A 27,906-nucleotide genomic window follows, 5' to 3' on the forward strand; every position below is an offset into this window, starting at 1 on the left:
TTTTTTTTTCTTTTGGGTTGATCGGTCTGGTTACAATAATAAAGAGAATCATGAGCAAGTGATAACTAACCGAGCTATTGGATACGAACAGAATGCCTACAAAATTTGCAAGACTCTTTGGAAAAATGCAAATGTTTACTTATCGGGGTCGTGTAATTTTTGCAACTGAAACTCGAAAGAGTTGTTTTATCTTAAAGCTAGCAAGCAAAGTAACCAAAAAACCAAAAAGAAAAGATAACCATGTAGCAGCAATATTGTCAACAAGCACAACTCATAAGTTGATCAATCATGGTGATAAAATTCTCGCATTTATTCTCTGAACAAAAAGTTCAGTTTCACTTCTCGACAAAAGACTTGATATCCTTGAGCCATTGGAGATACTCTCTGCTATCTTTGTTGGCCACGTAATCAGACAAAAAGGTAGTGAAGCTTGGTTTGATCCCTCTGATCTCTAAGTACCTGTGGAAAGCCTTCTGCAAATTCTCATCCAAGTCACTGCACACAATAACCAAAAAAATTCAATAACATAACAATATATCCAATCTCATACTATATGATTCCAAACAAAGGCTCAGTATGATCAAAATTGAACTTACTCAAAGTCGGGTCCTTCGTAAGCAAGCTCGTTATCAGATCCTTGAGGTTGTTTGATCGATAAACTATCAATCACAATCTCATCAGGGTATGCGCTGACTCCAAACTCAAGACAGACACCACCAGGTTTCTCCACACTCACAACAATAGGAATCCGGAATTTAGCCACGTTTTCTTGATCTCCATCGTCTGCTACTGTTTCCTGTTCTTCCTCTTCATCATCGTAAGATGCAGCAGAGTCAACTTCCACTTGGATCGTTTCATCCTCAAATTTCCTTTTCAGCAACACAGTTCTTTCCCCTGGTGTATCAATGATCTCAAATGGGAAATCTTCTGGCTTATCCTCCAACTGTTATCCAAAACATTAATAAAGAAACCAAATTTCACATTCTTATGTCATCGATTCACATAATTGTTACTAAAATTCACATATTCCTGATTCCTGAAACCTAGAAATATCCAAAATCGAAACAGAGGAAAACTTACGATGTCGTTATCGAGAGGGGCTTCCTCTGCGATGGCGCATTCAATTTCAGATTCGATGACGCTGATGAGATTCTCGTCGGCGGTGGTTTTAGTGATCGCACTTTCGGTGGAAAATCTCGAGAATGAGAAAGAACTAACCGATCTACGCGCGAGCTGGCTACCAAGAATCAGCCTCTCCGCTGAGACAGCGCCGCTGCGGAAGCTAACGGGAGATCTAGCCGCGCGGACGGCGAGAGTAGCTACTGTCGACGAGGCGCGACGAAACACGGTGCTCAACGACATTTTCGAGAGGGTTCTAGGGTTTTGTGGAAAGTGAGAAGAGATCGAAATGAGGGTTTTACTCAGAAGAGAGGTTTAAGGTTTGTTTAATAGCGTGAATATGGAAATTTATAGGGTATATATCCAATAAGGCCCAATTAGTTAATGGGTCAGTTGAAGCCCATACTTTGCTGGTTCTATTTTATAATTCTAGTTATCTTCAAGCCTGAAAATGTTTTTTTTCTTTTTCTTTTCTAGATAATTTAAGGTATTCTTGTTGAAATCCAAATCTTTTTTTTGACAAATCTTTTAACTGGTTCAGATTCTTTTATTGAAATCTCAAGATGATATTTAAAATTTTCCAAAAAAAACAAAAACAAAAAATGGTCGGTTTAGGATTAAGTTGGAAATTGGAATCTGTAAAACAAAATAGGCAAAAAAAAAAAAAAATTATTTAAAGTAAAAAAAGTTGGGATATTCGTACAGTGAGAGAGGAATGTCTCTGTGTGGACACGTGCCAAAAGGCAAATAAGAAAAAGAGAGAGAACAAAAAAATAGCTCTCTCTCTATATCCGGCGTCAGGATTACGTCACTTTCCGTCACCTGTCTCTTCTTCAAACTTCAATATGATTTCGTTGGCTTGAAGTTAAAGGGTAACATAATTAATTGTTCCTCCACAAAAAAAAAAAAAGCAGACTTAAGTTAAATTAAATTTTCATCTTTTTTTAATGTTTAGTTTTCTGGTGAGCGATGCTCTTTAACTACCCATTCCGTTGGGTCTTATGATCTTTATTGATAATTCGGAATCTGAGGTTTTTTTTTTTTTTTTTTTGTGGGCTTGTGAAATTTCATGTGGGGTTTGGATTTTAGTGATTTGATGTTGTTGTGTTAAGTAGGCATCTTTGGACAGAGTTAGAAAGTCTAGGTTTTTTTTTGTTTTGTTTCTTGTGTATTCGGTTCTGATCAATGAAGAGAATAATTGGGAGTCCTGGAACCATGAGTGGGCTGATACTGAGATTAGGGCAATGTGCTACTGCTGCTGCTTCCATCGGTGTTATGGTTTCTGCTTACGGCTTCTCTAATTACACTGCTTTCTGGTAATTTTTATTGATCTCTCAATCTCAATTAGTCTTTGTGCTTTGTTTTTTAGTTTAGTTTAATGACTTTGGACACTGATATATACCAAAGATCCTAAATTTTCTAGTTTTGTCTGGAGACCTATTTGAAGATAGAACCAACATAACTACTAATTGTGTCTGATTGTATCTGTTTAACATTTTCCTGAATCTTTAACAACTTTTTTTCTGTTTTTGTTTGGTAAAATATGTGAAATAGCTTTTGCTTTTGATTTCCAGCTTCTTAGTTGCATCAATGGGTCTTCAATTGATTTGGAGCTTTGGACTTGCGTGTCTTGACGTGTATGCAATAAGGAGAAAAAGTGATTTACGAAGCCCCGTCTTATTGAGCCTATTCACTGTTGGTGATTGGGTACTAAACTTATCTTTTTCCATTGACAATGCTTTTGGTTAAGCCGTATCAGACTAATTAGTACGTATTTTAGATGTTTTTGTTTGATAGTTTTCTTTTGGAATGTTTTGACCTTGCAGGTCACTGCACTTCTAGCTCTTGCAGCTGCGTGTTCCTCTGCAGGAGTTACGGTTTTATTCACTAAAGACACTGAGTTTTGCAGTCAGCAACCAGCTCTCTCTTGCAATAGGTTTCAGATTTCTGTCGGTTTATCTTTCCTTAACTGGGTTTTGGCTGCTATATCCTCTCATGCAATGTTTTGGATCTTGATATGACATTGTACAAATCCATCTTTCTGATTTTACAAATATCCATTTCTTCCTTTAAATTGTGTTTTCTCTTTTCTTTTATCATCAAATCCATAACCTGGAACGGAGCAAGAGTACAACAAATCCTAATAATACAACTATGTCTCAGTAACCTCTTGTGACAGAATATTGATGATGTACTCGATCTCATCAGCAACTTCTTTCATCGAAGGCCGGTTTTGTCTCCGCTCGTTAAGACACGCAGATGCCAAATTCCCGAGCTGTTGCATCGTCTGCAGTTCAACCTTGTTAGCAGTCTTCTTCAGCTGCGGATCAATGCATTCAGTCAATCTCTCTTGATCCATCATCTTGTTAATATACATCACCAGGTTCACATCTTCCTCTTCTCTTGTGAAATCTATTGCCTTTTTCGATGTAACCATCTCAAGAAGCACAACCCCGAAGCTGTACACATCGCTCTTATCAGTTAGCTGGAAGTTCCTGTAGTATTCTGGATCGAGATACCCCAATGTACCTTGCGCACCTGTGAAGATATGGCTCTCGTTATTAGCTGTTTCTGTCAAATCCACAAGTCTTGAGAGTCCAAAGTCTGAAACTTTGGCGTTTAGCTTATCGTCAAGCAAAATATTGCTTGATTTAACATCACGGTGATAGATTGGTGGCTGTGCTGCGGAGTGGAGATAAGCTAATCCTTCAGCGGTTTGGTATGCGATCTGCAGTCTACGCCGCCAAGTCAGAGGTTTACAAGTACGGTCTGAACTGCCATGGAGATGTTCAAATAGTGTTCCGTTGGGAATAAACTCGTAGATCAAGAGAGGCAGTTCAAGATCGACGCAGCAACCGAGAAGCCTAACTAAGCTTCTGTGGTTGACTTGGCAGAGAATCCTGACTTCGTTTAGGATCTGATCAGTGCCTTTTGTGTTGTTAAGCTTTGCTCTTTTGATCGCAGTTATGGTTCCGTCCTCAAGAACAGCTTTAAACACTTCTCCAAAACCTCCCGTGCCAATGAGATTGTCTTTTGAGAAATTGTTGGTTGCTTTCGTAATTTCTCTTCCGGTGAAGATTCTTGATGATTTTCCGGTGGAGTTTGCGCTGAGCATCTCTTCTCGCTCCTTGACAATGTTCTTGTGGATATCTTTTTTAACCTTTTGGTGACTATGTTTCTTTGCAATAACCCCTACTGCAATCGCTAGTGTAACTCCCACAATCGCAACAGCCGCACCTTCATGAGAAAAAGAAGTTTTAAAATGGTGTATGAATATATATAATTCAGTTTTAATGTTCATCTTTTGTACCTGCAAAAACAACGGTCTTCTTCTTTTTCTTGCAGTGTTTCGCATGGAGACATTTACCACCTAATACATGTATGTCAAGAAGTAATCAAAACACAGTTATATGATTCAAGAAATTTGATTTAATGGTTTACTTGTTATGCGATTTACTTACATATTGCGTTAACCGGATCCCATTCCAAACCTTTTTTGCAGGAGCATCGTTTCAGGCCAAGACTAGTCGGGTCAGGCAAGCATTTTGATTTACCCAACAAGAGGTTGCAGTCTACATCAGTTTTGCAAACCGGTTCTTTAGGCAATGCCCATTGCAACTCGATCCCTGTGTCAGGCCATTTTTTCCCGGGAGGAGGAATCTCTTTGTTTGGATTCAACCCCACGAAGCTCTGGTACGCGAGGCATCCTCCACCATTGATCTTGATCGTGTAAGCGGTTTGAGACCCGTCGGTTCTGAAGGTGCAGCACAAGGGAGCCTTAGAACAAGGTGATGCATTGTTCTTGATGTAGCTGTAGCATAAGCTGGTAGGACTACAATCTATTGGCGCCTGCAGCATAGCCTGAGAGCAATTAAGTAGCAAGATAGTGTTGCTGGTAGTGATGCTGAAAGGGAGATGTGGGTCAAGCTCAAAGCCCTGTTTAGGGACATCAGGGGAGATACAAGATCCAGAGGTAGCAAGACCTGGAGGGCGTAGAATGATCCGCTGTGTCACCGAGTTGATGGACGTGATGACATAAGATGACCCATGGAGGGCACCGAAATAGAGCTTACCCGCAACACAATTTATCCTGTAGGTTTGATCGCCGCAGGTTGGAGCCGTGCTTAGCGGATAAGGTACAGCCATGGTTCCACAGTTAGGACAATGTGGTGGTCCAGCCATGGGAGGTTTTGCCTTGGCATGGCGGGCACAAGAATGGCCTGTGCATGCTAACCATACGATCAAAAGAGTTTGTATCAATACGGCGTAGGAGGATTGGTTGTTCTCCATATTTGGTTAAATGAATTAGCGTGTGGAGAACGTAACTAGTGATTAAAAGATGTGAAGAAAGGTTTATGTACTAGTGAAAGGTCATTATTGTTAATGTTATTGTTGTGGGTTATACAGTTGTTACGTATTTTCTAGTGATGATGATGATAAAGTTAAATAAGCAATTCCCGAGTTGTTGTAAAACGAGATAATGTGAGGATTGATTTGGTTTTGCTCAAAGTCATGTTTGTATTTTCTAAGGAAGATTGTATAGATTCAGTGTCTGTCATGATCATCCCGACATTTTCATGTTTCCTAAGTTTTATATACTATTCAGCGACAACTATACTTTCCATTACTCTGTTTATACCATAAGGTGCTGATAGCCTGATACTTCGTTTGAATAATGATATTACTCTGGCTTGCGTTACAAATTTATTTATATTCGACAACTATAGTTTTTACTACATCTCCTCGGCCTTGATCAGATCAATCATGACCAAAACAAAACTTCAGAATTTTCTTAAGTAGGTTTAAGTAAATCTATTAGAGATTTTTTTTCTTCCGTAATCGTCGTATACATCTTCCAAGATATATATGTTACGAACTCTAATAAACACACTAAGGAACAAAAAAAAAAAAAGAATAAGGAAGAATAATGTATTCAAGATCCAAAGTTTTGCACATGCAAAGATTTTAAGTGAAAACTTTAACACGAGAAGTGTCCGGGTTCATTACGGAGTTTATGTATCCAAGTTTAAGATACCGTTCCTACTTCCCACACCACTGGAAAGCCACTCGGATCAGCAACCCCTTAATTACCCCCTAGGGCTAATTATGATACTATAAACTAAACTATAATGATCAAATATAAGTATATATGTTTTCATACGTCCCATTCTATAGACATGTTAAGAATACCATATCAATAGAGATAATTTCACCATTTTCTCAAAAACTATATATACTATTAATTTTATCATATATTTCAAGTCAACAAAAGATCAAATAATCATGATCACATAAAATCATTATAGATTCTCGGATCAACTTCGTAAGTTTAAAAAAAGAAAAAGAAAAAAGAATGCAGCAAGTGTTGGTTGACATAAAGAGAAAGATAATGCATAATAAAGTGACACAAACGACCTTGGCAAATCAGCAATTCAAACTTCAGGTACTTTCTTGGCTTAAGTAAAACTAAAAGCGCAGAAGTGTGAGTTTATGAGAAATATACGTCCCTATTTGCAAACATAGAAAGCGTATGATACCATGGGCCGTTTCTAAGGCCCAATATGTATAAAAAGTTATCGTCAAAGCCCAACCGTTTTTTATCTTCTTCTTCTTCTTCTTCCTCACTCACTCCTCCGAAGTTCTTCTTCCTCGGCTTGGTTTCGTTTCTAAAAGTAAGATCTCTATTACTATCTTCTACAAAGAGATCGATTAAACCTAATTGTTCTCGTTTTAGATTAGTTTAGATTAGTCTATGTACCAACGTAATGGAACCAACCGAAAAATCATTCTGATTCATTGTTACTGTTTGGCGTTAGAGGAATTGAAATGAGTTCAGAAGTAGTGGAAGATGAAATTACTTCGTTTTTCGAATCATCTCCACCTCTGAAGAACGTGGATGAGATCATAGAGAAGCTTAATCGATTCATTGAGTTGAACTCTTCATCGCAAGGCGAGAATCATCAATCAGAGTGGTTATGTTATATGTGTAACGTTTTGAATTGTATGTTTCTTTTGTTAGTTTCCTCTAATGAATTTGGAAAGTTTTAATCTTTTCAGGAGGGAGGAGGAGGATCGTATGTGTGACTTCAGGGGGAACTACGGTTCCATTAGAGCAACGATGTGTAAGGTATATCGATAACTTCAGCTCCGGAAACAGAGGTGCTGCTTCTACTGAGTAAGGTTACTCACATTTTTCAGTAAAAATTTATGTTCTTTTTCTTTTTTAGGATCATTCTTGATCTTGGTTTTGATTTGGTGCTATAGGAATTTTGTGAAGGCTGGATATGCTGTAATCTTTCTGTATAGGAGGTAACATTAGTTTTAGTTTTTGTGTAGTTGAAACCTAAGTGGTAATGGCCTGATGGTGGTTCTTTGGTTTTGTTCTTGTGAATCTTTAGGGGAACTTGCCAACCGTATTGCAGGTCTCTTCCTGATGATCCATTCCTTGAATGTTTTGAGTTTCCTGATAAGACAAACATTCAAGGTTTTTCATTATAGACTCTTTCTCAATCTCTATATACATAGATTTATCTTTCTTCAAACGTGGTGCACGGTTTATAGACGTTATGTATGTGTGTGTCTCAGTTTACTATGGGTAACAAATTATGTGTCTTTATTCATCTTTTTTGTGGTTTTCAGTTCATGCGTCACATTTGGAAGCTGTGAAACTGGCTGTTATGGACCAGCAAGCTGTATGTATTACACCACTTGTTTCTTTTCAGTTTACGAAATAACTGATCTTGTTCGACTCTGTTGTGTAATAATCTTGACAATTAACATTGCAGGCAGTAGCAGATGGTCGGTTACTAAAACTCCCATTCTCAACCAATATGAGTATCTTCAGGTTCTTGAATCCTACACAAGCTACTTTAATCATCTTTTTTGTTTGGTCTTGACATATATATAATCGAATCTTAAAACTGCACAAGAAGGCTATAGAATTAGTGAGAATTCTTCCACAGAGGTACAGCTGCAATTACTTTCTATTTGTGAATGTTTATGGTTACAGATGTTAAGGTTGATTGCAACGGCATTGAAAGATGTAGGTTCGTGTTCAATGTTTTATCTTGCTGCTGCTGTATCTGACTTTTATGTGCCATGGGAGAGCATGGTAAGAGTCTCTTTTCCTCTATAAGCCATGGCTACACAAATTCTTGTGTCTGCAAAAATATCTTTAATACATATTTGGTGAACTCTCAGACAGAGCACAAAATAGAATCAGGGTCTGGTCCTCTAGACATAAGACTAGCTCAAGTCCCTAAAATGCTTTCAGTCTTGAGATCAAAGTGGGCTCCGAATGCTTTCTGCATATCATTCAAGGTCAGACTCTTTCTCTCTCTGTTTCTCTCTTGTATTAAATTCTTCAAATCTCGATAAATTTATATGCAAAAAAAGTCTTGATCCAGCTTGAGACAGACTCAAAGATTCTGATAGAAAAGGCTACGAAGGCTCTACGAAAATACAAAGTGCACGTCGTTGTAGCCAATGAGCTATCAACACGCAAGGAAGAGGTTGTGGTTGTTTCAAGCAGTGGTAATGTTGTGGTTAGATGCGATCGCGATAAGCCTGATGAGTCTATCGTTGAAGATAATCTCATTCGTATCATCGTAGATCGACATTCTACATACATCAAAGAATCTCACAGTTGATTCCTCAAATGCTTCTAAGTCAATTAAAGTTTTAGTCTTTCCTTAACACTAAACATATACTGTAGATGATCTATGTTTAATTAACAGTATTGACAACGACAAATTAATTAATAACCACAAGCAACTTCGTAAACGAAAAAAGAATGCGTAAGTGACAAGAAATCCAATGTCAATATCATATTCATATATGACTTTTGGCAAGATAGAAGAAATCCATAAGATTACACACTTGACTTTACAGATCTATGTACACACAATTAACAAACCCACTATAAACAAATTGTACATACATGATCGATCCACCGTAAATTCAAAAAAAAAAAAAAAAAAACCAGTAGAGATTACATCTTTGTTAAATTTCATCATCAAAATTATAGACATCCTTGCAACACTTGTATTTACAGTTTTACCATAATTTCGATGATTTTAACAAAACTTAGTTTTTACTAGCAAGTATAATAATTTAAGGTGGACCGTATAATCAAGTACATATTATATAACAATACTTAATAATATACAATTATCACAATCTTCTTTAACTTTACGTATGTATATCGACGATCATCATTAATTACTTACGTACGTTTGTTGATGATGTTCATAGTGGAAACATGAGATGGCGACGACGACGGCGTTGTTCCAAGCAATCCAAGACGGTCTGTCCCAAATCTCCGGCGATCGGACGTTCGAAACCTACCGGAGGAGGAGTCGCCTGGAAGTCTCATGTAATAACCGGAGTTAGAAGGAGAGTGATGATCGCTGAGCAAAACCGACGAAAAACTTCCTTCTCTTTTATACATAACAATGGCTTTGTACAAAAACGGAATCAAACCTTCCATATCTTGTTTGATAACTTTAATAAATCCTTTAGAAATTTTTTTTGTGACTATGAGGTTTATGGTTTTTGTGATGATGATCAATGCGAGAAAGGCTTTTGATGTACTAATATAAGAGAGAAGAGGGGTAAGGATAGTGACGTGGCGTGATGGGTATGTTGCCACGTATGCTTATGCGTTACGGTAAATAATGTATTTGAGAGGATATGCATCGAAAGAGAAAATAAAATTAAAGATGTTTTGTTAGAAGACGAAAGATAATATGTGAAAGTGAAGTCTCAACTTACATAAAGAAACCTTCAACTTCTCAAGCAATCTTGAATTATAGTTTGTTAATAAACTTATTAAATATAAACCAACGATCAACAATTGTATAAGCCAAAGTATTAGTATATCATAGTTTGAAATAGTATAACATAATTGATTCAACATTCAATTCGTATAAAAATTACCTACCGCACTAGCTAGCCTCGAAAAATCGAAATCTTGAATGAAGTCATAGTTTGCATCATAGTTCGGGAAAAGTTTTAATCCCATTGTCAATCTATTTAATATATTATCCAAAAAAATAATATTTGTTAATAGTTAAAATGACTTAATTATATAAAAACTTGACTTCAATGCAGATATAATTGGATCTCTCACTCAAAAAGCAATGACTAATATACTTTCTTAGTTTTGAGGATCGTGTTAGGTGAGAGAATATGAACAAACACACATAAGGATATAGCCGTTAAAACTAAATTGAAGAAGATGTCAAACTAAATAAAGATAGAACAAATTAGACATTCTGGGCCGTTATCTGAAGCCCAACATGTAGAATGTGAACTTGACCAGAAAAGCAATAGTAAACTAAGATTCCGGTTTGGTTTGGTTTGGTTCGGTTTAATGTTTTAAATGTTATAAGTAAAATGATAAAATCATATTTAGGACTTCAAATCGGAGAACCGCCAACGAAAGAAGAATCGTCTTCTTCGTCTTCTCCGTCGCTGATCGATATCTAATACTCCGCTGTTTCTGTAATCAGCGGTGGTGATGGCTTCTAACGATCCAAAAAACGGCGGCGGTTTCTTCGCCTCTATCGCTTCATCCATCACCAGTTTCGGATCGGTCATGTCCAAATCAGTTAACGGGTAACGAATTCAAAATCCCCATATACAAATTCTCGTTTTCGGATCCTCAGTTCTTCAGCTGGGATGGATTAATTCACATACTTTAGTGTTGGGTTTTGAAGGCTTTTTGATGTTTTGATTTTGGTTTTGGGATGTTTTAGTGTTGGGATTTGAAGGCTTGGCTTAAACTTTGAATTCTAGAATTGGGGAGTTTTGTTTGTGTGTGTGTGTGTGTGCTGTTATGAAGAAATCAATTATGTTTGATGAGCTATGTTTGCTTTTGTTTAGTTTGATGGGATATGAAGGGCTTGAAGTGATTAATCCGGAGGGGAGTACAGAAGATGCAGAGGAGGAAGCAGCAAGAGGAAGGTGGAAGCAAGAGGTATATATGATGCTGTTTTACTAAAGAATTGGAAAACAAAAGAAGTGATTTTATGATCAATCCTCTGAGTTTATATATTGGCATGATTACTCAGGAACGTGATGGCTATTGGAAGATGATGCAGAAGTACATAGGTTCTGATGTTACATCTATGGTGACTCTTCCTGTCATCATTTTTGAACCCATGACAATGCTTCAGAAGATGGCTGAGGTTTGTCTTCTTAGATTTGATTATAGTGAAAGAACCTCTTTACCTTTTGGTTTCTATTGAATATGTTTTTCTTTTATCTAACAGTTGATGGAATACTCCCATCTGCTTGACATGGCTGACAAAACCGATGACCCTTACATGCGTATGATATATGCATGTAAGCAAGCACATACTCATTCTTCCTCTCCTTCCTTGTGTTTAAACTCTTCATAGCTGCCTAGGATTAGTATCTCTGTTCTTCTTGGAGCTTCTTTTCATGGTGTGACTAACTTTCAACTGATCTTTTAACAGCATCATGGGCTATATCTGTGTATTATGCCTACCAACGTACCTGGAAGCCGTTTAATCCAATCCTTGGGGAGACTTATGAGATGACTAATCATAATGGGATTAATTTTATAGCTGAACAGGTAACTTTATAACTTTATCCACTTTTGGCTCGGAAAATAATCATTACATATGAGTTCTTAGTTGATAGTATCAATGTTTTGTTCCTCAGGTCTGTCATCACCCACCAATGAGTGCTGGTCATGCTGAAAACGAGCATTTCGCTTACGATTGCACTTCAAAACTGAAAACAAAATTTCTAGGCAACTCAATTGACGTCTACCCAGTAGGAAGGTAAAGTCTCCTGAATGTGTATATTAGATTTCAGATTCTCAATTGTGAGACAAAAAAAAAAAACACTGAACTTTTGTATCAATGAATCTGTGTGCAGGACACGAGTGACACTTAAAAGAGATGGTGTAGTTCTTGATCTTGTACCTCCCCTGACTAAGGTTCATAACCTTATCTTTGGACGTACATGGGTGGATTCGCCAGGAGAGATGGTCATGACGAACCTGACCACTGGTGACAAAGTGGTGCTTTATTTTCAACCATGTGGCTGGTTTGGGTAAGTTCTTTCTTCATAAAACCTAAAAACTATTAAACATATCTGATGTACTATAATCTCATCTTCATCCCTTCTCCATTTAGAGCTGAAATGTGGACCTAATGGACAGATCTGGACGTTATGAAGTGGACGGTTACGTGTATAGTTCAGCTGAAGAGCCCAAGATACTAATGACCGGTAAATGGAACGAGTCCTTGAGTTATCAGCCATGTGACGCGGAAGGCGAACCTCTTCCAGGCACCGAGCTGAAGGAGGTTTTGTTAAATTTTCTCCTTACCGAACTCAAGCAAATCAATCATCCGTATAACATATTCAGTTACCTTCTAATTCCGTTACATTATCACAGGTATGGAAGGTTGCTGAAGCTCCAAAGAACGATAAATACCAATACACACACTTTGCTCACAAGCTCAATAGCTTTGACACTGCCCCTAAAAAGCTATTGTCATCAGATTCACGTTTGCGTCCTGATAGATACGCACTTGAGATGGGTGATATGTCTAAATCTGGATACGAAAAGAGCAGGTAACTCTAATCATATAGTAGTCTTTATCTTCAATTTTTACCAATTTGTTTGATTCATCATCCCCGAGTAATGGAACCCGGGTTTTGTTTCTCAGCCTAGAGGAGAGACAGAGAGCTGAGAAGAGAAGCCGAGAAGAGAAAGGTCAAAAATTTGTTCCAAAATGGTTTGATGAAACAGAGGAAGTCACTCCTACACCATGGGGTGATCTCGAAGTTTACCAATTCAATGGAAAGTACTCGGTGCACCGCGCCACAGCGGACAACGCCGAGGATAACACCGATGTGAAGTTGACGCAATTCAATCCTTGGCAATTCGAAGATCTATCTGCTTAACCCTTGGGGTGCCATTAGTTGTGTTATGTAATGCTTGTTTCCTTCTTACATCTTTGGTTTTGTTGTTGGTATTAATCACCAGTTTCAATGTATTTTTCCGTAAATGATATTCCATGTTGTTTTATTATATAGATTCTATTTACGGTTTTTGAAAAAACGTTGATTACTGTTTTCTGAGATTGAGAAATTTGTCTGAGAAGTTTCTTGGGGCTTAAGCAACTAATAAAACAGAGAAGTTTCTTGGGGCTTAAGCAACTAATAACAAAACATTGGTCGTACGTTAGACAGAAACATTTATTAGTGGATAAGTTACTAGTTACTACTAGTATAAGAGATAGACTGAAATCACTAGAACATCGATAATACTAATACATAGGTTGGTAACATAAATAAGGAAGTTGGTGCAGGAAAAAAACAAAAACAAAAAAATAGTAAATTATTAGCTGTCGTGGATGAGGTACGCGAAGGTCGTGTGTATTCACGAGGTTGGTTAAAATTAAAATTAAAAATACTCTTTCTTTCTGTTCACGAGGTAGGTTAAAAATTAAAAATAATTTGTTGGTTTCTGAAACATTTATTTTTTTACACGTTTTTTTGGTACCATGAAATCTATATGAAGATAATCATCACTTAACCCAATTGGGTAGAAAGCAAAGCATTTACCCCATTTCATGTGGGACGACGTCTTCTTATTATATCCCTTGGCAACTATCTCCACTCTTCAATATATTTAGTAGCAAAAATCATATTTTCTTACACACTCTGCAATATATTGAGTAACACATAAAATAAAATAAAGTTGTATAGATTTGTAATTAAAAAAAAAACAAAGTGTACATATTATTACTATGATTTTCTTATCTTATTATACAGAGTAAATCTACAAACTCCACTAAATTTTATATGATTGAACAAATATATGGTATTAGTACGTATGTAATGTAACGTATCTAATAATTAGTTCACTAAATATGCCCTAAACTAAAGTTATAAGGTCGAGTTTATAACTCAATCGGTTCAATAAACGGACGCATCTTCTTCTGATTCAACCGACGTATTATTCTAAACTTTTAACTGTCTTACATAACTTCCCATTTTCTTCTCCACGACTCTCTCTCTATTTCTCTATCCATATATATACGTCACTTTTTTTTGTTCACTGATCTCAAAACACTGTTCTCAGAGTGAAGAGTTGAATAAACCCTGACACCGGTTCTATCAAACCGGTTCAGTTCGTAATGGATAATCTACTCTGCGAAGAGTCATGGCCCGCGAGTCCTCTAACTCCGGAGCCTTTACCAAACTCCCGCCGCACTACTCTCGACAATGACGTAGCGCTGATGTACCCGGCGATAGACGATGCGACGATGGAAGAAGCCATTTCTGTGGATTTGGAGAAAGAATTGTGTTTCAGTAATCACGGAGACAAGATTATTGAGTTTTTCGTATCTAAGAAGTTAACCGAGTTGAGGTTTCAAGCAGTTCAATGGCTAATTCAGGTATCTTTATTATTACATTTTATATTTTTTTGTTTCTTTGTTTTCTCTATCTGAGATTTGGTATCTATCTACTCAATTTTATAGTTACGTATAACAACCTATAAAATCTTTTAAGATCGACTTATAATAATTGTCGGGGTTACGAAAATGTTTTTTTCCTATAAAAGTATTGAATGATTTTATACTAACGTGAGAACTTATAATTTGAAAGTTAATTTTTGTCTGTGCTTTCTCAGACTCGGAGTCGGCTAAATCTTTCATATGAAACAGTATTTTCCGCCGCAAATTGCTTTGATCGGTTCGTCTATATGACTAGCTGCGAGGTAAGTAAATTTATTTTTACTTAAGCAACTCTTACTTACTATTTGTGGCCGAATGAAATGGTTTGTTTTATAATAAACGCAGGAATGGACGAATTGGATGGTAGAACTAGTTGCATTAACCTCACTATCGATTGCGTCAAAGTTCAACGAAGTTTCAACTCCTTTGCTTCAAGAACTCGAGATGGAAGGTCTGAATCATATGTTTCACCAGAACACCCTTCTTAAGATGGAACTCATAATGTTGAAAGCTCTTGACTGGCGCGTGAACTCTGTCACGATATATTCTTTTTCGCAAACCCTTGTTTCGAAAATCGGTGTGATAGATGATCATATGAAGATGAACCGAATCACTAATCATCTGCTCGATGATTTATGCGGTAATTCTATGACCTATCTTTATCCTCTAATTGTTACTTGTTATGGAAGAATACATTTATATAATTTCATTGGTAAACTGATCATATTTATATTCTCATGGGTCAGATTTGAAAATGCTTCAATATCCACCAAGCGTTGTGGCAGCTGCGGCTATGTGGGATGTTTTGGACGAGAATGGGATTCGAGAAAAAATTATGAATCTCTTTGGTCAACATCATAAGGTAAATAGTTTTTTTTTTTTTTAAATAAGTTTTTTCACTAGTCGCCGAAATTAAATTTGACTAACTACGTAAATTATCATTTTAACATTAAAATGCAGAACAACATTGTGAAATGTGTTGACGTGATGAAATCTCGTAGCATGGTACAGCCGCCGTCGAGAAGGAAAATATTCGAAGCGAAAAGTTTTATGAGTCTGCTGCAGGGAGGAGAAGGGAATGATGATTATTACGTTGAAGATCTCTCTGCCATTTTTCAGATTATACGATCTGATAAGAAGAAGAGAGATAGAGAGAACCACCAATTCGACTTTCGTCCGGCTAAAAGAATGACAATTGGAATGTCAAACCACATTTAGCATTCTTTTATATATTTTCTAACTACAAAACAAAAGATATTATTATTTATATATACACAGATTTATCTCAACTGTAATGCATCGTAGCATATGAATGATAATAAAATAAAGATTTATTTCCTTTTTTTTTTTTGTCAACAAAGTACAAAGACATATATTTCCTTTCTATTGGAACTTGATTAATACAATTGAAAAGAAAAGGATAAATAAGTTGAATAATTTAATGAGGTATATAATTAAATAAAATATATAAAAATTTTGTCAAATAATTTTGTATTTATTCTTAGTCTAGCAAAAAAAGAAAAAAAAAACTTATGTTACAGGAAGGAAGACGTGGCAAAATATGAATGGATTGTAGTAACAAACAAGTGTTATCCACAAGCGCAAGCTCTCTCTGATTTGTGAAGATAAACAGATTCATTCAATAGCTAACGTTAAATTGTTTAATCGTTTATTTCTTCTCCAAAGGCCCAAAAAATTAGAATGAGTTCGTCGCCGTTAACGTCATCTCTGTTTCATCCACTTTCGACCTTGTCACTTCAAGGGCATGGTCGGATACAGAACCTCTGTTTCAGTCGGAAGCAACAGACTCTCGTTGTCCGAGCCGCGAAACTCCCTGAAGGGGTAAACAAAATTCGAACTTATTTTTTTCTTTCAATAATGAAATATTAATCTCTTCAATGGTATAAATGGGTAAAATATAAAACACTTTTGTAGGTGATATTTCCAAAAGTACAACCAAAATCTCAACCTGCGTTTCTTGGTTTCACACAAACAGCTGAGATTTGGAACTCCAGAGCTTGCATGATGGGTCTCATCGGTACTTTCATTGTCGAACTGGTGAGGTTCTTTTCCTGTACAATGATTTTAAGACATACAAGATATATCAAAGCTGAAAATATCATCACTATTTTCTCGTTTTACAGATTCTGAACAAGGGAATACTCGAGATGATCGGTGTAGAGATTGGGAAAGGACTTGATCTTCCTCTGTAATGTAATCTAATAAGTGTAATTACACATCAAAAACGTCAAAACATTTGTTTATGAGAAAGTTTGAATCTTTTGAGATTTCTCTTCACAACAACTACTTCTATAGAAGTTCTAGAGTACACGAGTGGTGCGAGTATCTATGATTGCTGCTTTATTTAATGCTTCTGAAAGAGAGATGCGTCTGTTTCTCCACGCTGATTCAGCCCATGATTTCATTTTCTCTCCTTCGCTTCTTCTGTTCTCTTGAATCAGTAGTAGCTCTGCATACCCTCCTGCACAATCAAAATGTCCAACAAGCAATTTAGCTAAGTTGAACAATCGTCTGTGACATTGTGTTCAAAAGGAAACGAGTGAAAGCTTTACCTCTTGCTAGAGCCATTACTTCTTGATTTTCCATGTTTATCACCCCTACAGAATACAGAGTAAATTGTGAGGGCAATCCTCTTAGTCTCGATAACATGCAAAGAAAGCGTGTTTAAGTACCTTCTGAATCTAGTGGAGGTGCTTTCATGAGATCCAACGCTTTTCTGAAGAGGCCCTATTATGAAGAACAAAAAAGAGTAGGTATAAGATGAGGAGATTGCAAAGTTATTTGAGTTTAGAGAAACTTGTTTCTGACCTCTTGAATCAGGATAGAACTCGAGCGTTCTTGCCTTGCTTTGTTACCGTACATCAGAGCCACAGCGGTTAACATTACACCAACCTTAGGATGACTGTCTCCTGATCGAAGGATGATCAAAACAGGGGAATCTATTAGTCAAATGAATCTATTGTTCATTGAGAATTGATAAACAAAACACCACACAACACAGTACCATAATATTCCTCAGCGATTGACAATGCTTGTGTCAGTGTTGTCTCCGCAACACCAAAGTTTCTAACAAAAGCAAACACAAACAGGGAGACTAATGATATAAACGAAAAGTTCAAACGAGACCTGTATGCACAAACTCAAAGCCTACCCAATGTGTGACTCCAGCTGACCCAGAGAAGATGTGGCTGCTAGCGAGACTGCCTTCAGATTCATGTTACAAGAGCACATAGATTCTTTGGTCTCTGTAACTCCTTGAATTGCCTTTTGATAAATCTCCTTTGCCATTTCAAAGTTTCCGGTGGCGTGCAAGAATTCACCATAAGAAAGTGCCAAGTTACCTGTTATTATGTCGTTATGAAGAGGTTTCAGAAATCAGATTTCACCATATAAACGACAAGGCTAGCTCCATATTAACAGAAAAAATACAAGTGTGCACCTTTGCAGCTTTCATGATTCTCAAGTCCTCGAAATAAAGATTCGGCTGCACCCAATAAAACCATACCATTAAACTATACACAAACCTACTGTATAGTATAAAACACATAGAAGAAAGGTTGAGGCTTATTTCTCTACCGGATTCGATATTTCCTTTCACAAGCTCAACGAGGCCTTTGATCGCTTTAGCTGCAGCAACCACATCTTGAAGATTTTCATGGCCACTCTCGTTTACCAATTCCAGAAATTTGTCAGCAACATTCAATGAAGCATCATCCTAAACAGGAAAAACAAAATCAAATCTCTAATACAAGTTCCTATATAGAGTCACACACAAACATAGTAGCACTGTTTGGATTTGAACCTGTCCTGACTGAATCAGCAGACCAACAAGGGCTTCGACAGCAGCAACTGCACAACAAAAGAAAGTTTCAGACACAAATATCTAACAACTCTAAAACCACAAAACGAAACTATCAAGTTCACAAGGAAAAAACCTCTAATAGCCAACGAAGAGAGTGTCAGAGTCATGACTTGCTTGAGGCGTTCAATGGCCTCACTACTGTTCCCACTGTAAACATAGACAACCAAACATTAGCCGTTCATATTAGAACCGTAAGCTTCCAACTGAAAGACAAAATAAGAGAAAGAGACAGGGTAAATAAAAAGATGAAACCTTTCGTATAAAAGATCAGACATGGCAAGCAAGACTGTTGCTTTAGAATCTTGGGAAGCCTGATCATCGTTCAGTTGATTCCCAAGGCATTGTTCAAGCACTAACATCCCTTGGGAATAAGATTCATCTGCAAATCGAAGTTAATCAATCAGTCAGAAGCTAAGGCTTAAGCACCTTTAGAAAACCCTAATTAATATAGAGAAAAGACCTGATTTTTGTGACCTAGCGTGAGAAAGAGCGTAATTGACCATCTGAATAGCAACATGATTCGCGTTTGGAACACTGATTTCACCGTGGATCAATCTCAATGGCGTCGAGTATCGGACAAGGCTTCCTCTAACAGAGATCGTGCGACCACGAGCTGCTGCTCTTGAAAATTTGGCAGCCGCGCGAATCATATTCACTTAATTTTACTTTTTTCCAGTGTTCTTTCTCAGAAGAAGAAAGCTTTTGCGGAAGACTTCGGACAACTTCAGAGCTCTTCCTCGCCGTTACATGTGGTTACCCAATGTCAAATCGGTTTAATTTCAATATTTCGGTTTGGATTAATTGAGTCGGTCTAGTGATAACCAAATAATATTGCATTAAGTGTTATCATTATTCAGTTTCATCTGTTATTGTGCTTCAGCTTGAAGTTATATGGAGCAATTAACCATATATAATATGATATATATGTATATCTCTGCAAATATCAGATATTCAGATACCTATCCACCAAAAACATCAACCTCCCCACTAATTATAAAGAGCAAGTCTAGTGACATTCTTGGCTTCAATCTCTATTATTACATTTTTCAAAAATTATAAGAACATTATAAAGAGAACGTAATGATTTGTTTTGTGCAAAATATAGCCTTTGTTTAAAAACAAAGCAAATCCTCTCATTGAAGCAATGCATATATGCTCTCTTCTTTGCTGATTTGATCTACAAAGTGAAAAAGGTCATCCGCAAAGGTAGAAAATAGCTAGTAGTGAAGTTTATGGTCATAAATAAACATATATATACATACAGTTTTCCCTTCTACTTTATAAAATCAGAAATGATGAATTAACCAGTGAGTGTAAATCTTTATCCACTAAATAAAAATTGAGAGACATGTGAATCTTTTCTTTATCTTTTAATCCTACTTTAACCCATTCTTAAAACGAAAAGTAAAAATAGATCTTTATAAGAAGTCTCTCAATCAAGCCTCCATATCTTTATCTTTCCCCACTAATCCCATGAAAGAGTTCAGTTTATAAAAGGTTTAAGCACTTGGCAGTTCCCTATACAACAATCCACTTCACCACACCCAATTAGTCTTGCAACTCACGTTTCCACTTCTTCCTCAATCAACCACGACGTCCCTCCATATTCCTCTATTAATATTCTCTTTGAAAATTACCATAAAAAAAGCAAACTTTAGACCGTGACATATCCCCACACAACAACAATGGCGAATTCTGCCACCATCTTCCTTCTCTTTCTCACTACCTCAGCCTTATTGTCCTCATCCTTCATTGGTACGATATCTCAAATAAGTTCACTTCAAAATTTCATTTTTTTAATGTTAAAATGCATAAAAATGGCATTTTTATTTGTTTGTTTTGACTCTTTCACCTAAACGGATTTAGTAAAAATTGTGTCTTTACATATTTTTGCAGATGGAGCTCAGCTTATACTAGTGAATAACTGCCAGGAGAGTATATGGCCGGGAATTCTAGGCGGCGGAGGCCAAATCACGCCGAGAAACGGCGGTTTCCACATGGGAAGCGGCGAAGAAACCATAATAGACGTACCGGATAAATGGTCCGGTCGAATCTGGGGTCGACAAGGCTGCACCTTTAACCAAAACGGCAAAGGCTCATGCCAAACCGGAGATTGTAACGGCGGTTCAATCAATTGCCAAGGAACCGGCGGTGTACCACCAGCAACCGTAGTGGAAATGACATTAGGCTCGTCATCATCGCCGCTACATTTCTACGACGTGAGTCTAGTCGACGGATTCAACCTTCCGGTGTCGATGAAACCAATCGGCGGTGGAGTTGGATGTGGCGTTGCGGCTTGTGAAGTTAATTTGAATGTTTGTTGTCCTTCGGCTTTGGAAGTTAAGAGAGGTGGCAAAGTGGTTGGTTGTAAAAGTGCTTGCTTGGCGATGCAGTCAGCCAAGTACTGTTGTACCGGAGAATATGCGAATCCTAAGGCTTGTAAGCCGACTCTGTTCGCCAACCTGTTTAAAGCCATCTGTCCGAAAGCTTATAGTTTTGCGTTTGATGATTCCAGTAGTTTGAATAAGTGTAGGGCTTCTCGTTATGTTATCACTTTCTGTCCTCCAAAGTGAAGGGGCTTTGATTGATTTTGGGGTTTATTGTGTTATGTTTATCATGCAGTTTCTTTATTAGATCACTGAATGTAAAAGTGAAAAACTTGAACTCGAAATGGAATCAAAATTGATCATCATAAACAATCCTTAGGTTGTAGTGCTTACAAAGCCTTTGTCTCTAAAGAGTAGGAGGTTCGTCATAGAATGTGATCCACAGAGACTTTAAGAGCTGTTTCTCCTCTTTAGCCGCTGCTAGATCCTCTTGTGACATCAAGCTGATTCCTTTGATACGATCTTCTAGAATCTGTCCCAGTTTCTCATCGCCTTTCTCTATGCTAGAACCACAAGTACTACACTCTTTTCTAGCTTCGGTGAGCTTGAGCAGTCCCCGAAGAGCAGCTTCTCTTACATCAGCATCAATGCTAGAGATGAGGTGCATCATCAAATGGTCAAACCCGAGTTCTATAGCAATATCACAGTCTGAGTTATTCTCTTGTAGAAGATAATGCAACAAGTTTAAAGCTTTCCTGAAGAATGAGAAACCCAATGACAATAGTTTTTGAAAATTAGCAACAGCAGATCTTGAAGTTCAATAGATATTGAATATTTAAGTAAAGTGCTGAGTAGTATTAGTACCTTTGAAATCTCACACTATCAGATTCCAGCGCATATTTTAAACCAGTGTAGCCATTTGCAATCCGGAAACTCGCTATCCCTGGTTGATTATTACGAATCAAAGCTGCTCCAAGCAAAAAGAAAAGTAAATCATAATACATTCATCAGATTCACTATAAACCAAGTTTATAAAAAAGAGAAGCTTTTAATCATCTAAATTAATTAAAACTCAGAGCAGCTTACATGATATTGCACCAAGCGCTTGTGTCCGAGAATGCATATCAGTGTCTGAAGTAAAGTTCAAAAGCAAAGACTCTAAACCATTGGCTTCGATAACCGATTCTTGACTTCGAGGATTGTTCTCAACTATTGTGCGTACGACATCTGCAGACTTAGCTCGGATATTAGCATTGGAGTTTTTGAGGTAGCCAAGAAGAGGTACCAAGCCTCCAACGGAATGAAGATCTGCCCATACATTCAAACAAGTAAATGTTAAGCCAAGTAATCAAAAGAGAGTTATTGAAAAAACTTAAAAGGGAAAAAGTATGAAAATATTCACCATTAGCCATATCAATAGACTCAACATGTTCATGCAGCTCATCCAGCAGATCTACCAAATCATCATAACTCAAAATTTTAGTAACCAACGCGAAGGAAGAAAAACATTGATGAATTAGATTCCCAACCTTGGATATCTTGAGGTGTTACATCGTGAGCCTCCAAAACTTGTTGAGGTGTCTGCATTACTTGTGTAATCTCCTTCAACCGTTTGACTACATCTACGGTTTGCGATTGCATTGCCTCTGCAAACCATTTTCGATCCTCCTCACTGTCTCACCAAAACAATTTCAAATCATAACTATACTGAAACGGTTATTTTTAACCTAACCAAAGGATTCATTATAGGAACAGAGGAAAAGTTTGAACCTTGGATAGTCCAACTCAAAAAAAGTTTCTTTGCTTATGAGTTTAAAATCAAAACTTATAAGCTTGCACAGAAACCCCCCAAAAAACCCTAATTTACACGAACTCAAATTCCAAAGCATGATTCATAACCACACTACGAAAACCCAAAAGAACAACAGAGAGATGGGCGAAGTTACAAAGAACATCGTACCTTAAATGGCGAGTAGGGCGAGTACCATCGGAGTGAGAGAGACTCCATTTAAGCAGACCGTCCCAGTTAGGTCCTTCTTTAGCCATTGAAGCAACAGAAGGAAGAGAGGAGGGAGGAGACTCTGTTGTCAAAGCCGGAGACAATGGAATGACGCAAATAGATTGGGCCTTTGAGGTCCATCCATATTAGGTTAACTTTCAAATAACAATGGGCTTTAACAGGCCCAATTGTCAACTCGAAATATCCTAAAGGAGGTCCCCACCTTATCCACACACAAAACGAAGAAGACCCCAAAAAAATCTAACTTGGAAAACGTTATCCACTTCGAGAGAGTGACACGTCACGAATCAAATCCCTAATTCAAACAAAAAAAAAAAGCTTTCCATAAATCAAAATCACATCTTTCTACTTCTCCCAAATCGGAATCACTTACATTGAAACCCTAGAATCATGGCAACCACACCGGCAATGCAAACGACGTTCGTGTCATCGACGAGCTTTCTGAAACAAGCGAGACCTTCTTCTTCGTGGGGATCATCATCACCGAACAATGTGATTTTTCCAAGAAACAAGAGATCTTCTTCTTCTTCTTCTTCCGTAGTTGTCGCCGCCGTCGGTGATGTCTCTTCGGACGGAACCATCTACTTGATCGGAGGAGCCATCGCCGTTGCTCTCGTCGGAACTGCATTCCCGATCCTCTTCAAACGCCAAGACACGTACGTAAACCACTCTCTCATCTTTTTGAATTAAACCGGTTTTGATGCTTGTTAAACCAAATTAGACTCAGTTTCTCTGATTAAATGTCCGGTTCAACCTTTGGATTACTTTAACCATACTGATTCTGAATTAACCGAACTAAATCCTCTGTTTATGGTTTGCTTGCCTGATTGAAACAAATTAAGCCTGTTAAGAACATATCTTAACCGGTGAACCGAAAGAGAAATCATCATATAGTGTAGAAGGCATGAAAATGTGGTGTGGTATATAGGTGTCCGGAATGTGACGGAGCAGGATTTGTGAGGAAGGGAAGAGCAACTCTGAGGGCGAATGCGGCACGCAAGGATCTTCCTCAGATCGTTTGCGCAAACTGCAATGGACTCGGAAAGCTTAACCAGATTGACAAATCTTCCTAATTATCATTATTATTATTATATAATCTTTTTTGGACAAAGACAAATCAATAACTATATATTTCTATCTCCTGTTTGTGTATGTAAAAAAACACTCCATCTATATTACTCTTCTTCTCTGTAAGTGAATTATTCGGTTATTTCTCTGACAAGATAGCCTGGGTTGCTTGCTTGGTGTTGGTGAAACAATAGCTTTTGTTGTTGTAAGTTTCTTGTGCTGTAAGAAATACTCTATGAAAGGAATGATCAATGGTTTGCTTGCTTGGTGTTGGTGAAACAACCCAGCAGATCACTGCTTCATCAGGTTGATGAATGGTTTGCTTGCTTGGTGTTGGTGAAACAACCCAGCAGATCACTGCTTCATCAAGTTGGGCTAAGGGCCGGTCCAATGAGCGTTTCGTTGTGTTGGGCTGCTTCTTTGTCTTATTGCTTTTGTTGTTGGATTTGTCATTATTACTTCAATATACAGAGATGATGCAGTGAGAAAAATTATAGTATATGTAAAAAAGTACTAGTAATCTCTCTAGTGGTGGCAAATTAAATTCTATATAGGCCTGACCGTCCTGACGGATACATTAAATTTTATTTCTTCAAAACATTTTTTAGTGGGAAATCAATGACCAACTGTTTCTCTGTTTTGTAAAATAACCTCGCCAGAAACGTTTGTACTAATAATTTGTTCAAAACGAACATTATTATATCGAAACAACTGAAAAAAAAAAAGATTTTATACATGATCCTTACGCGTACAAAGTTAATGATGCTAAATTAAAGTTCCAATAGAATCTAGATTACATACAAAGAATCTAACTACAAACTGAAATTATGATTATACATACAAAGTATCTAACTATAAACTGAAACTGAAACTTTTTTTTTTTTTAATTACTATTTTATCTTACATTGACAGATGTCTTTACATACAAGTTTACATATGCAAATTTACATAATATCATTCAAATTCTATACTATAAAAGTGACTATTACTTCTTTTTATGTAATAACGATAGTTTTTAAAATTCTAATGAATTTTATTTTCTGCTATAGTTATGAATTCTTTATTTGAATTTGGTACATTCATTTGTTCTTAATAATCATTTGTAAAAAACATTCGAAACTAAAAAGTCCGAAGACAGCATCATATGTAAGGGAGACGTGGCAATTAAAGAAGATAAAAGAAACGTGACAATAATTTTACAACTTAAAATATCACAACACGTTTCGTTGCGTCCTCTGTTTTCTTCTTCTTCTTATTTATAGTCCTCTTCTTCGTCTTCTTCGACTTTGTGTTAGTTGTTACTAAGCAGATGAAGCAAAACGAGACATTCGATCAAGAAAGGGAAGATTTATATCAGACAGATGAAGAAGAAGACGAAGAAAGCCAAACTGGGAGCTCTGTTCCGTCAACACCGTTATCTCGTAACGGCTCCAATAACCCTTCCATTCCGTGGCCTCGAAGTTACCGGTACACCATTTCAAGAAAAATAACACTGCTCTATTTTTTTTTTTTGTTAGAGATCTCAAGAATGATAATATCTTTTTGTTTTCAATCTTCAGACAATCTATGGATATGTTGACTGGAGTTACACCTCCGCCCAGTACAAGTTTTGTCTCTTCGTTTCACCAGAGACGACCTAGCTCTGTTTTCGGTTCGTTTACTTCTTCACCGACCAAACAGCAGCTTCTCATCGAGAAAGATGAGATCCAAAACTCTTTTGTACCATCCATCAAATCATTTCTTGCTTCTCATCTCCAGCTATCAGTCCCTGCTGATCTGTTAACTCCCCAAGAAACCGGCAGTTGCACATTCTCTCAATCCGTTCTCAACGGTAATTATTGGAACATCATTAGGAGTGTTTTAATATAGATTTGATAATGAGAGATCTTCTTAGCGTTCTCTTTGTTGCAGGAATCAATGTTCTATGTGGAGTAGCTTTACTTACAATGCCTTACGCAGTGAAAGAAGGAGGATGGTTAGGGCTATTCATACTCTTCTCCTTTGGTGTTATCACTTTCTACACAGGTATTCTCCTCAAGATATGTCTCGAGAACTCGCCTGGGATCCACACTTACCCGGACATCGGTCAAGCTGTGTTTGGCATCACTGGACGCATCATCGTCTCTGTAAGATTCTCTTTTAAATCAATCTTGACTTTTGACTTTGAGTGTGAGTTGTGATCCTAACTTAATTTTGGGTTTGGAATTACTTTTCAGATACTTCTCTATGTGGAGTTATACGTAAGTACCAAACTCTATTTCATGTTTTTTATATCATATGAATCTAAGATCCTAGTTAACTTTTTTTGGTTATGTTTTTGTAGGCATCTTGTGTGGAATACATAATCATGATGAGTGATAACTTGTCAGGGATGTTCCCAAACACATCCTTATACATCACCGGATTATCACTAGACTCTCATCAAATTTTCGCCATTACAACGACTCTAGTAGTTCTTCCGACTGTTTGGCTCAAAGACCTCAGCTTATTGTCCTATCTTTCAGGTTCATCTCGTAATTAATTTGCACAGTTATCTCTGATATTTGATGTCTTTAGTTCTAAAGAGATGTTTATATTATTTATTAGCCGGAGGTGTCGTCTCTTCAATCTTGCTTGCGCTTTGCCTCTTTTGGACTGGATCAGTCGACGGGGTTGGATTTAACCTTAGCGGTAAAGCTCTTGATTTAACTAATATACCAGTCGCAATCGGAATTTACGGGTTTGGTTTTGTGGGTCACTCTGTTTTCCCCAACATATACTCTTCCATGAAAGAACCTTCCAAGTTTCCTATGGTGCTTCTCATCAGGTTAGAAAAGAAAAAAAAAAAACATATTTCTTGTAATCCAAGACACCTCTAGGTCAAATTTTCATCCCTTCTCATTGCATGAAATATCCGTTCGTTGCGTTATGCAGTTTTGGGTTTTGCACTCTATTTTACATCGCCGTTGCAGTTTGTGGATACACGATGTTTGGTGACGCAATTCAATCCCAATTTACACTGAACATGCCTCAGCAATTCACCTCATCTAAAATCGCAGTCTGGACGGCGGTTAGATAACCTTCCAAATCGAAAAAAAAAAAAAAAAAAAACTCATATCTTCTTCTCACAATGTTCATATAATAGTATTATGTTGTGTTCCTTTGGCATATTTTATAATTAGGTCGTTACACCAATGGCGAAATACGCTTTAACAATCACTCCAGTCATGCTAGGGTTAGAAGAACTAATACCGTCTTCGCTGAGATCCAAAGGTTTCTCTATTTTGTTTAGAACCATCGTAGTTCTCTCTACTTTGGTCGTCGCACTCACAGTTCCATTCTTCGGTAATCTCTCTTTCCTTTTTCCCATCACCCCTAACTTTGGTAACAAGTGGCCAAACTCGTTAATGTAACAACGTTTATTGCAGCTACTGTGGCGGCTCTGATGGGATCTTTCATCGCAATGCTTATCGTAAGTCTTCAAGTACAAATCAATCTCAATATAGTGGGCCTTCTGATTCCGAAATTAACGATCAAAATAAGTTGTTGACGATTTCGGTTTTGGTCTTGTCAGGCGTTAATATTCCCATGTCTATGTTACATCAGCGTTATGAAGGGTAGATTAACCAACTTTCAAGTAAGTAAAAAAAAAAAAAAAAAAAAAAAAACCTCGATTTAGAATTTTATATTTTCACATAAAATTGTGATTAAAATTTGTTTTTTCAGATGGGAGTTTGCATACTGATCATCATCATCGGCGTTGTGAGTGGTTGCTGCGGGACTTACTCTGCTATTGCGAGATTAATCGACGAGATGACCTGATTGGTTTTTGTTTGCGGAATAATAAACCGGATGCGATGCATTTGATTAGAAGAAATCTGTTTTTGATAAAACAAATAGTAATATTTTCTTAGAAATCAAACCAAAATTTTATTTGGATTACGGTTTATTGTATTTTTAATCATTTATCACATATATATATATGAATTTACTATCAACATGATTGAG

At 37.1% G+C, this 27,906-nt stretch overlaps 13 protein-coding genes across 22 annotated transcripts; 8 read left to right on the plus strand and 5 right to left on the minus strand.

The window, feature by feature from the left end:
• Positions 1-116: 116 nt before the first annotated feature.
• On the minus strand, positions 117-1,445 carry LOC104768370 (uncharacterized protein At2g39795, mitochondrial). Its single transcript, XM_087505962.1, has 3 exons — positions 1,081-1,445; positions 597-943; positions 117-495 (listed from the first exon to the last, which is right to left on the minus strand). The coding sequence occupies exons 1-3, from the start codon at positions 1,360-1,362 to the stop codon at positions 336-338; spliced, it is 789 nt and encodes a 262-aa protein (XP_087362088.1). The 5' UTR covers positions 1,363-1,445; the 3' UTR covers positions 117-335.
• A 349-nt stretch (positions 1,446-1,794) lies between these two features.
• Positions 1,795-3,193, plus strand: LOC104768372 (CASP-like protein 5B1). Its single transcript, XM_010492322.3, has 3 exons — positions 1,795-2,435; positions 2,694-2,826; positions 2,946-3,193. Exons 1-3 carry the CDS (start codon positions 2,305-2,307, stop codon positions 3,138-3,140), a joined length of 459 nt encoding a protein of 152 aa, XP_010490624.1. The 5' UTR covers positions 1,795-2,304; the 3' UTR covers positions 3,141-3,193.
• A 78-nt stretch (positions 3,194-3,271) lies between these two features.
• Positions 3,272-5,503, minus strand: LOC104768371 (wall-associated receptor kinase-like 20). The gene is made up of 3 exons (XM_010492321.3): positions 4,581-5,503; positions 4,430-4,489; positions 3,272-4,356 (listed from the first exon to the last, which is right to left on the minus strand). The coding sequence occupies exons 1-3, from the start codon at positions 5,407-5,409 to the stop codon at positions 3,272-3,274; spliced, it is 1,974 nt and encodes a 657-aa protein (XP_010490623.1). The 5' UTR covers positions 5,410-5,503.
• A 1,215-nt stretch (positions 5,504-6,718) lies between these two features.
• Positions 6,719-8,888, plus strand: LOC104768373 (phosphopantothenate--cysteine ligase 2-like). Of its 9 annotated transcripts, none has more exons than XM_087506264.1 (10): positions 6,719-6,791; positions 6,938-7,069; positions 7,177-7,299; positions 7,384-7,428; positions 7,518-7,603; positions 7,759-7,811; positions 7,905-7,963; positions 8,129-8,230; positions 8,320-8,439; positions 8,526-8,821. In XM_087506264.1, exons 8-10 carry the CDS (start codon positions 8,129-8,131, stop codon positions 8,766-8,768), a joined length of 465 nt encoding a protein of 154 aa, XP_087362390.1. In that variant the 5' UTR covers positions 6,719-6,791; positions 6,938-7,069; positions 7,177-7,299; positions 7,384-7,428; positions 7,518-7,603; positions 7,759-7,811; positions 7,905-7,963; the 3' UTR covers positions 8,769-8,821. The 9 variants fall into 9 exon arrangements, 6 of the variants coding, with proteins under 6 accessions (XP_087362390.1, XP_087362388.1, XP_087362391.1 ...); XR_015593848.1 differs by having other exon boundaries at positions 6,747-6,791; positions 6,936-7,069; positions 7,177-7,294; positions 8,515-8,821; XR_015593847.1 differs by having other exon boundaries at positions 6,747-6,791; positions 6,936-7,069; positions 7,177-7,294.
• A 32-nt stretch (positions 8,889-8,920) lies between these two features.
• LOC109131118 (uncharacterized) lies at positions 8,921-9,690 on the minus strand. Its single transcript, XM_019241689.2, has one exon. It carries the CDS (start codon positions 9,605-9,607, stop codon positions 9,344-9,346), a length of 264 nt encoding a protein of 87 aa, XP_019097234.1. The 5' UTR covers positions 9,608-9,690; the 3' UTR covers positions 8,921-9,343.
• An 836-nt stretch (positions 9,691-10,526) lies between these two features.
• On the plus strand, positions 10,527-13,329 carry LOC104768374 (oxysterol-binding protein-related protein 3A). 2 transcript variants are annotated; one of them, XR_015592073.1, is made up of 10 exons: positions 10,527-10,737; positions 11,005-11,098; positions 11,193-11,309; positions 11,394-11,466; positions 11,601-11,719; positions 11,809-11,930; positions 12,028-12,204; positions 12,288-12,458; positions 12,551-12,729; positions 12,825-13,329. XR_015592073.1 is itself a non-coding variant. In XM_010492323.3 (10 exons), exons 1-10 carry the CDS (start codon positions 10,640-10,642, stop codon positions 13,060-13,062), a joined length of 1,362 nt encoding a protein of 453 aa, XP_010490625.1. In that variant the 5' UTR covers positions 10,527-10,639; the 3' UTR covers positions 13,063-13,329. The 2 variants fall into 2 exon arrangements, 1 of the variants encoding a protein (XP_010490625.1); XM_010492323.3 differs by having other exon boundaries at positions 12,314-12,458.
• Positions 13,330-14,163: 834 nt separating this feature from the next.
• On the plus strand, positions 14,164-15,963 carry LOC104768375 (putative cyclin-D7-1). The gene is made up of 5 exons (XM_010492324.2): positions 14,164-14,561; positions 14,798-14,884; positions 14,967-15,261; positions 15,368-15,483; positions 15,582-15,963. Exons 1-5 carry the CDS (start codon positions 14,301-14,303, stop codon positions 15,837-15,839), a joined length of 1,017 nt encoding a protein of 338 aa, XP_010490626.1. The 5' UTR covers positions 14,164-14,300; the 3' UTR covers positions 15,840-15,963.
• A 161-nt stretch (positions 15,964-16,124) lies between these two features.
• LOC104768377 (light-harvesting complex-like protein OHP1, chloroplastic) lies at positions 16,125-16,925 on the plus strand. The gene is made up of 3 exons (XM_010492326.3): positions 16,125-16,463; positions 16,557-16,679; positions 16,766-16,925. The coding sequence occupies exons 1-3, from the start codon at positions 16,323-16,325 to the stop codon at positions 16,832-16,834; spliced, it is 333 nt and encodes a 110-aa protein (XP_010490628.1). The 5' UTR covers positions 16,125-16,322; the 3' UTR covers positions 16,835-16,925.
• Positions 16,804-19,512, minus strand: LOC104768376 (uncharacterized). The gene is made up of 12 exons (XM_010492325.3): positions 18,965-19,512; positions 18,757-18,883; positions 18,578-18,651; positions 18,445-18,491; positions 18,219-18,357; positions 18,082-18,126; positions 17,794-17,983; positions 17,647-17,708; positions 17,451-17,551; positions 17,315-17,369; positions 17,195-17,239; positions 16,804-17,103 (listed from the first exon to the last, which is right to left on the minus strand). The coding sequence occupies exons 1-12, from the start codon at positions 19,152-19,154 to the stop codon at positions 16,943-16,945; spliced, it is 1,236 nt and encodes a 411-aa protein (XP_010490627.2). The 5' UTR covers positions 19,155-19,512; the 3' UTR covers positions 16,804-16,942.
• Positions 19,513-19,989: 477 nt separating this feature from the next.
• On the plus strand, positions 19,990-21,200 carry LOC104768380 (thaumatin-like protein). The gene is made up of 2 exons (XM_010492328.2): positions 19,990-20,259; positions 20,401-21,200. Exons 1-2 carry the CDS (start codon positions 20,190-20,192, stop codon positions 21,075-21,077), a joined length of 747 nt encoding a protein of 248 aa, XP_010490630.1. The 5' UTR covers positions 19,990-20,189; the 3' UTR covers positions 21,078-21,200.
• LOC104768379 (hsp70 nucleotide exchange factor FES1) lies at positions 21,164-23,089 on the minus strand. The gene is made up of 6 exons (XM_010492327.3): positions 22,792-23,089; positions 22,361-22,503; positions 22,234-22,284; positions 21,918-22,139; positions 21,696-21,798; positions 21,164-21,586 (listed from the first exon to the last, which is right to left on the minus strand). Exons 1-6 carry the CDS (start codon positions 22,875-22,877, stop codon positions 21,238-21,240), a joined length of 954 nt encoding a protein of 317 aa, XP_010490629.2. The 5' UTR covers positions 22,878-23,089; the 3' UTR covers positions 21,164-21,237.
• A 9-nt stretch (positions 23,090-23,098) lies between these two features.
• LOC104768381 (uncharacterized) lies at positions 23,099-24,045 on the plus strand. The gene is made up of 2 exons (XM_010492329.3): positions 23,099-23,507; positions 23,780-24,045. The coding sequence occupies exons 1-2, from the start codon at positions 23,242-23,244 to the stop codon at positions 23,922-23,924; spliced, it is 411 nt and encodes a 136-aa protein (XP_010490631.1). The 5' UTR covers positions 23,099-23,241; the 3' UTR covers positions 23,925-24,045.
• A 1,167-nt stretch (positions 24,046-25,212) lies between these two features.
• LOC104768382 (amino acid transporter AVT1E-like) lies at positions 25,213-27,901 on the plus strand. Its single transcript, XM_010492331.2, has 11 exons — positions 25,213-25,386; positions 25,479-25,750; positions 25,831-26,045; positions 26,136-26,159; positions 26,243-26,423; positions 26,506-26,725; positions 26,833-26,968; positions 27,081-27,243; positions 27,327-27,370; positions 27,473-27,535; positions 27,625-27,901. Exons 1-11 carry the CDS (start codon positions 25,229-25,231, stop codon positions 27,718-27,720), a joined length of 1,572 nt encoding a protein of 523 aa, XP_010490633.1. The 5' UTR covers positions 25,213-25,228; the 3' UTR covers positions 27,721-27,901.
• Positions 27,902-27,906: the final 5 nt, after the last annotated feature.

This window comes from Camelina sativa, chromosome 20, assembly GCF_030686135.1.
Source record: "Camelina sativa cultivar CO46 ecotype springtype chromosome 20, ASM3068613v1".
Lineage (NCBI taxonomy): Eukaryota > Viridiplantae > Streptophyta > Magnoliopsida > Brassicales > Brassicaceae > Camelina > Camelina sativa.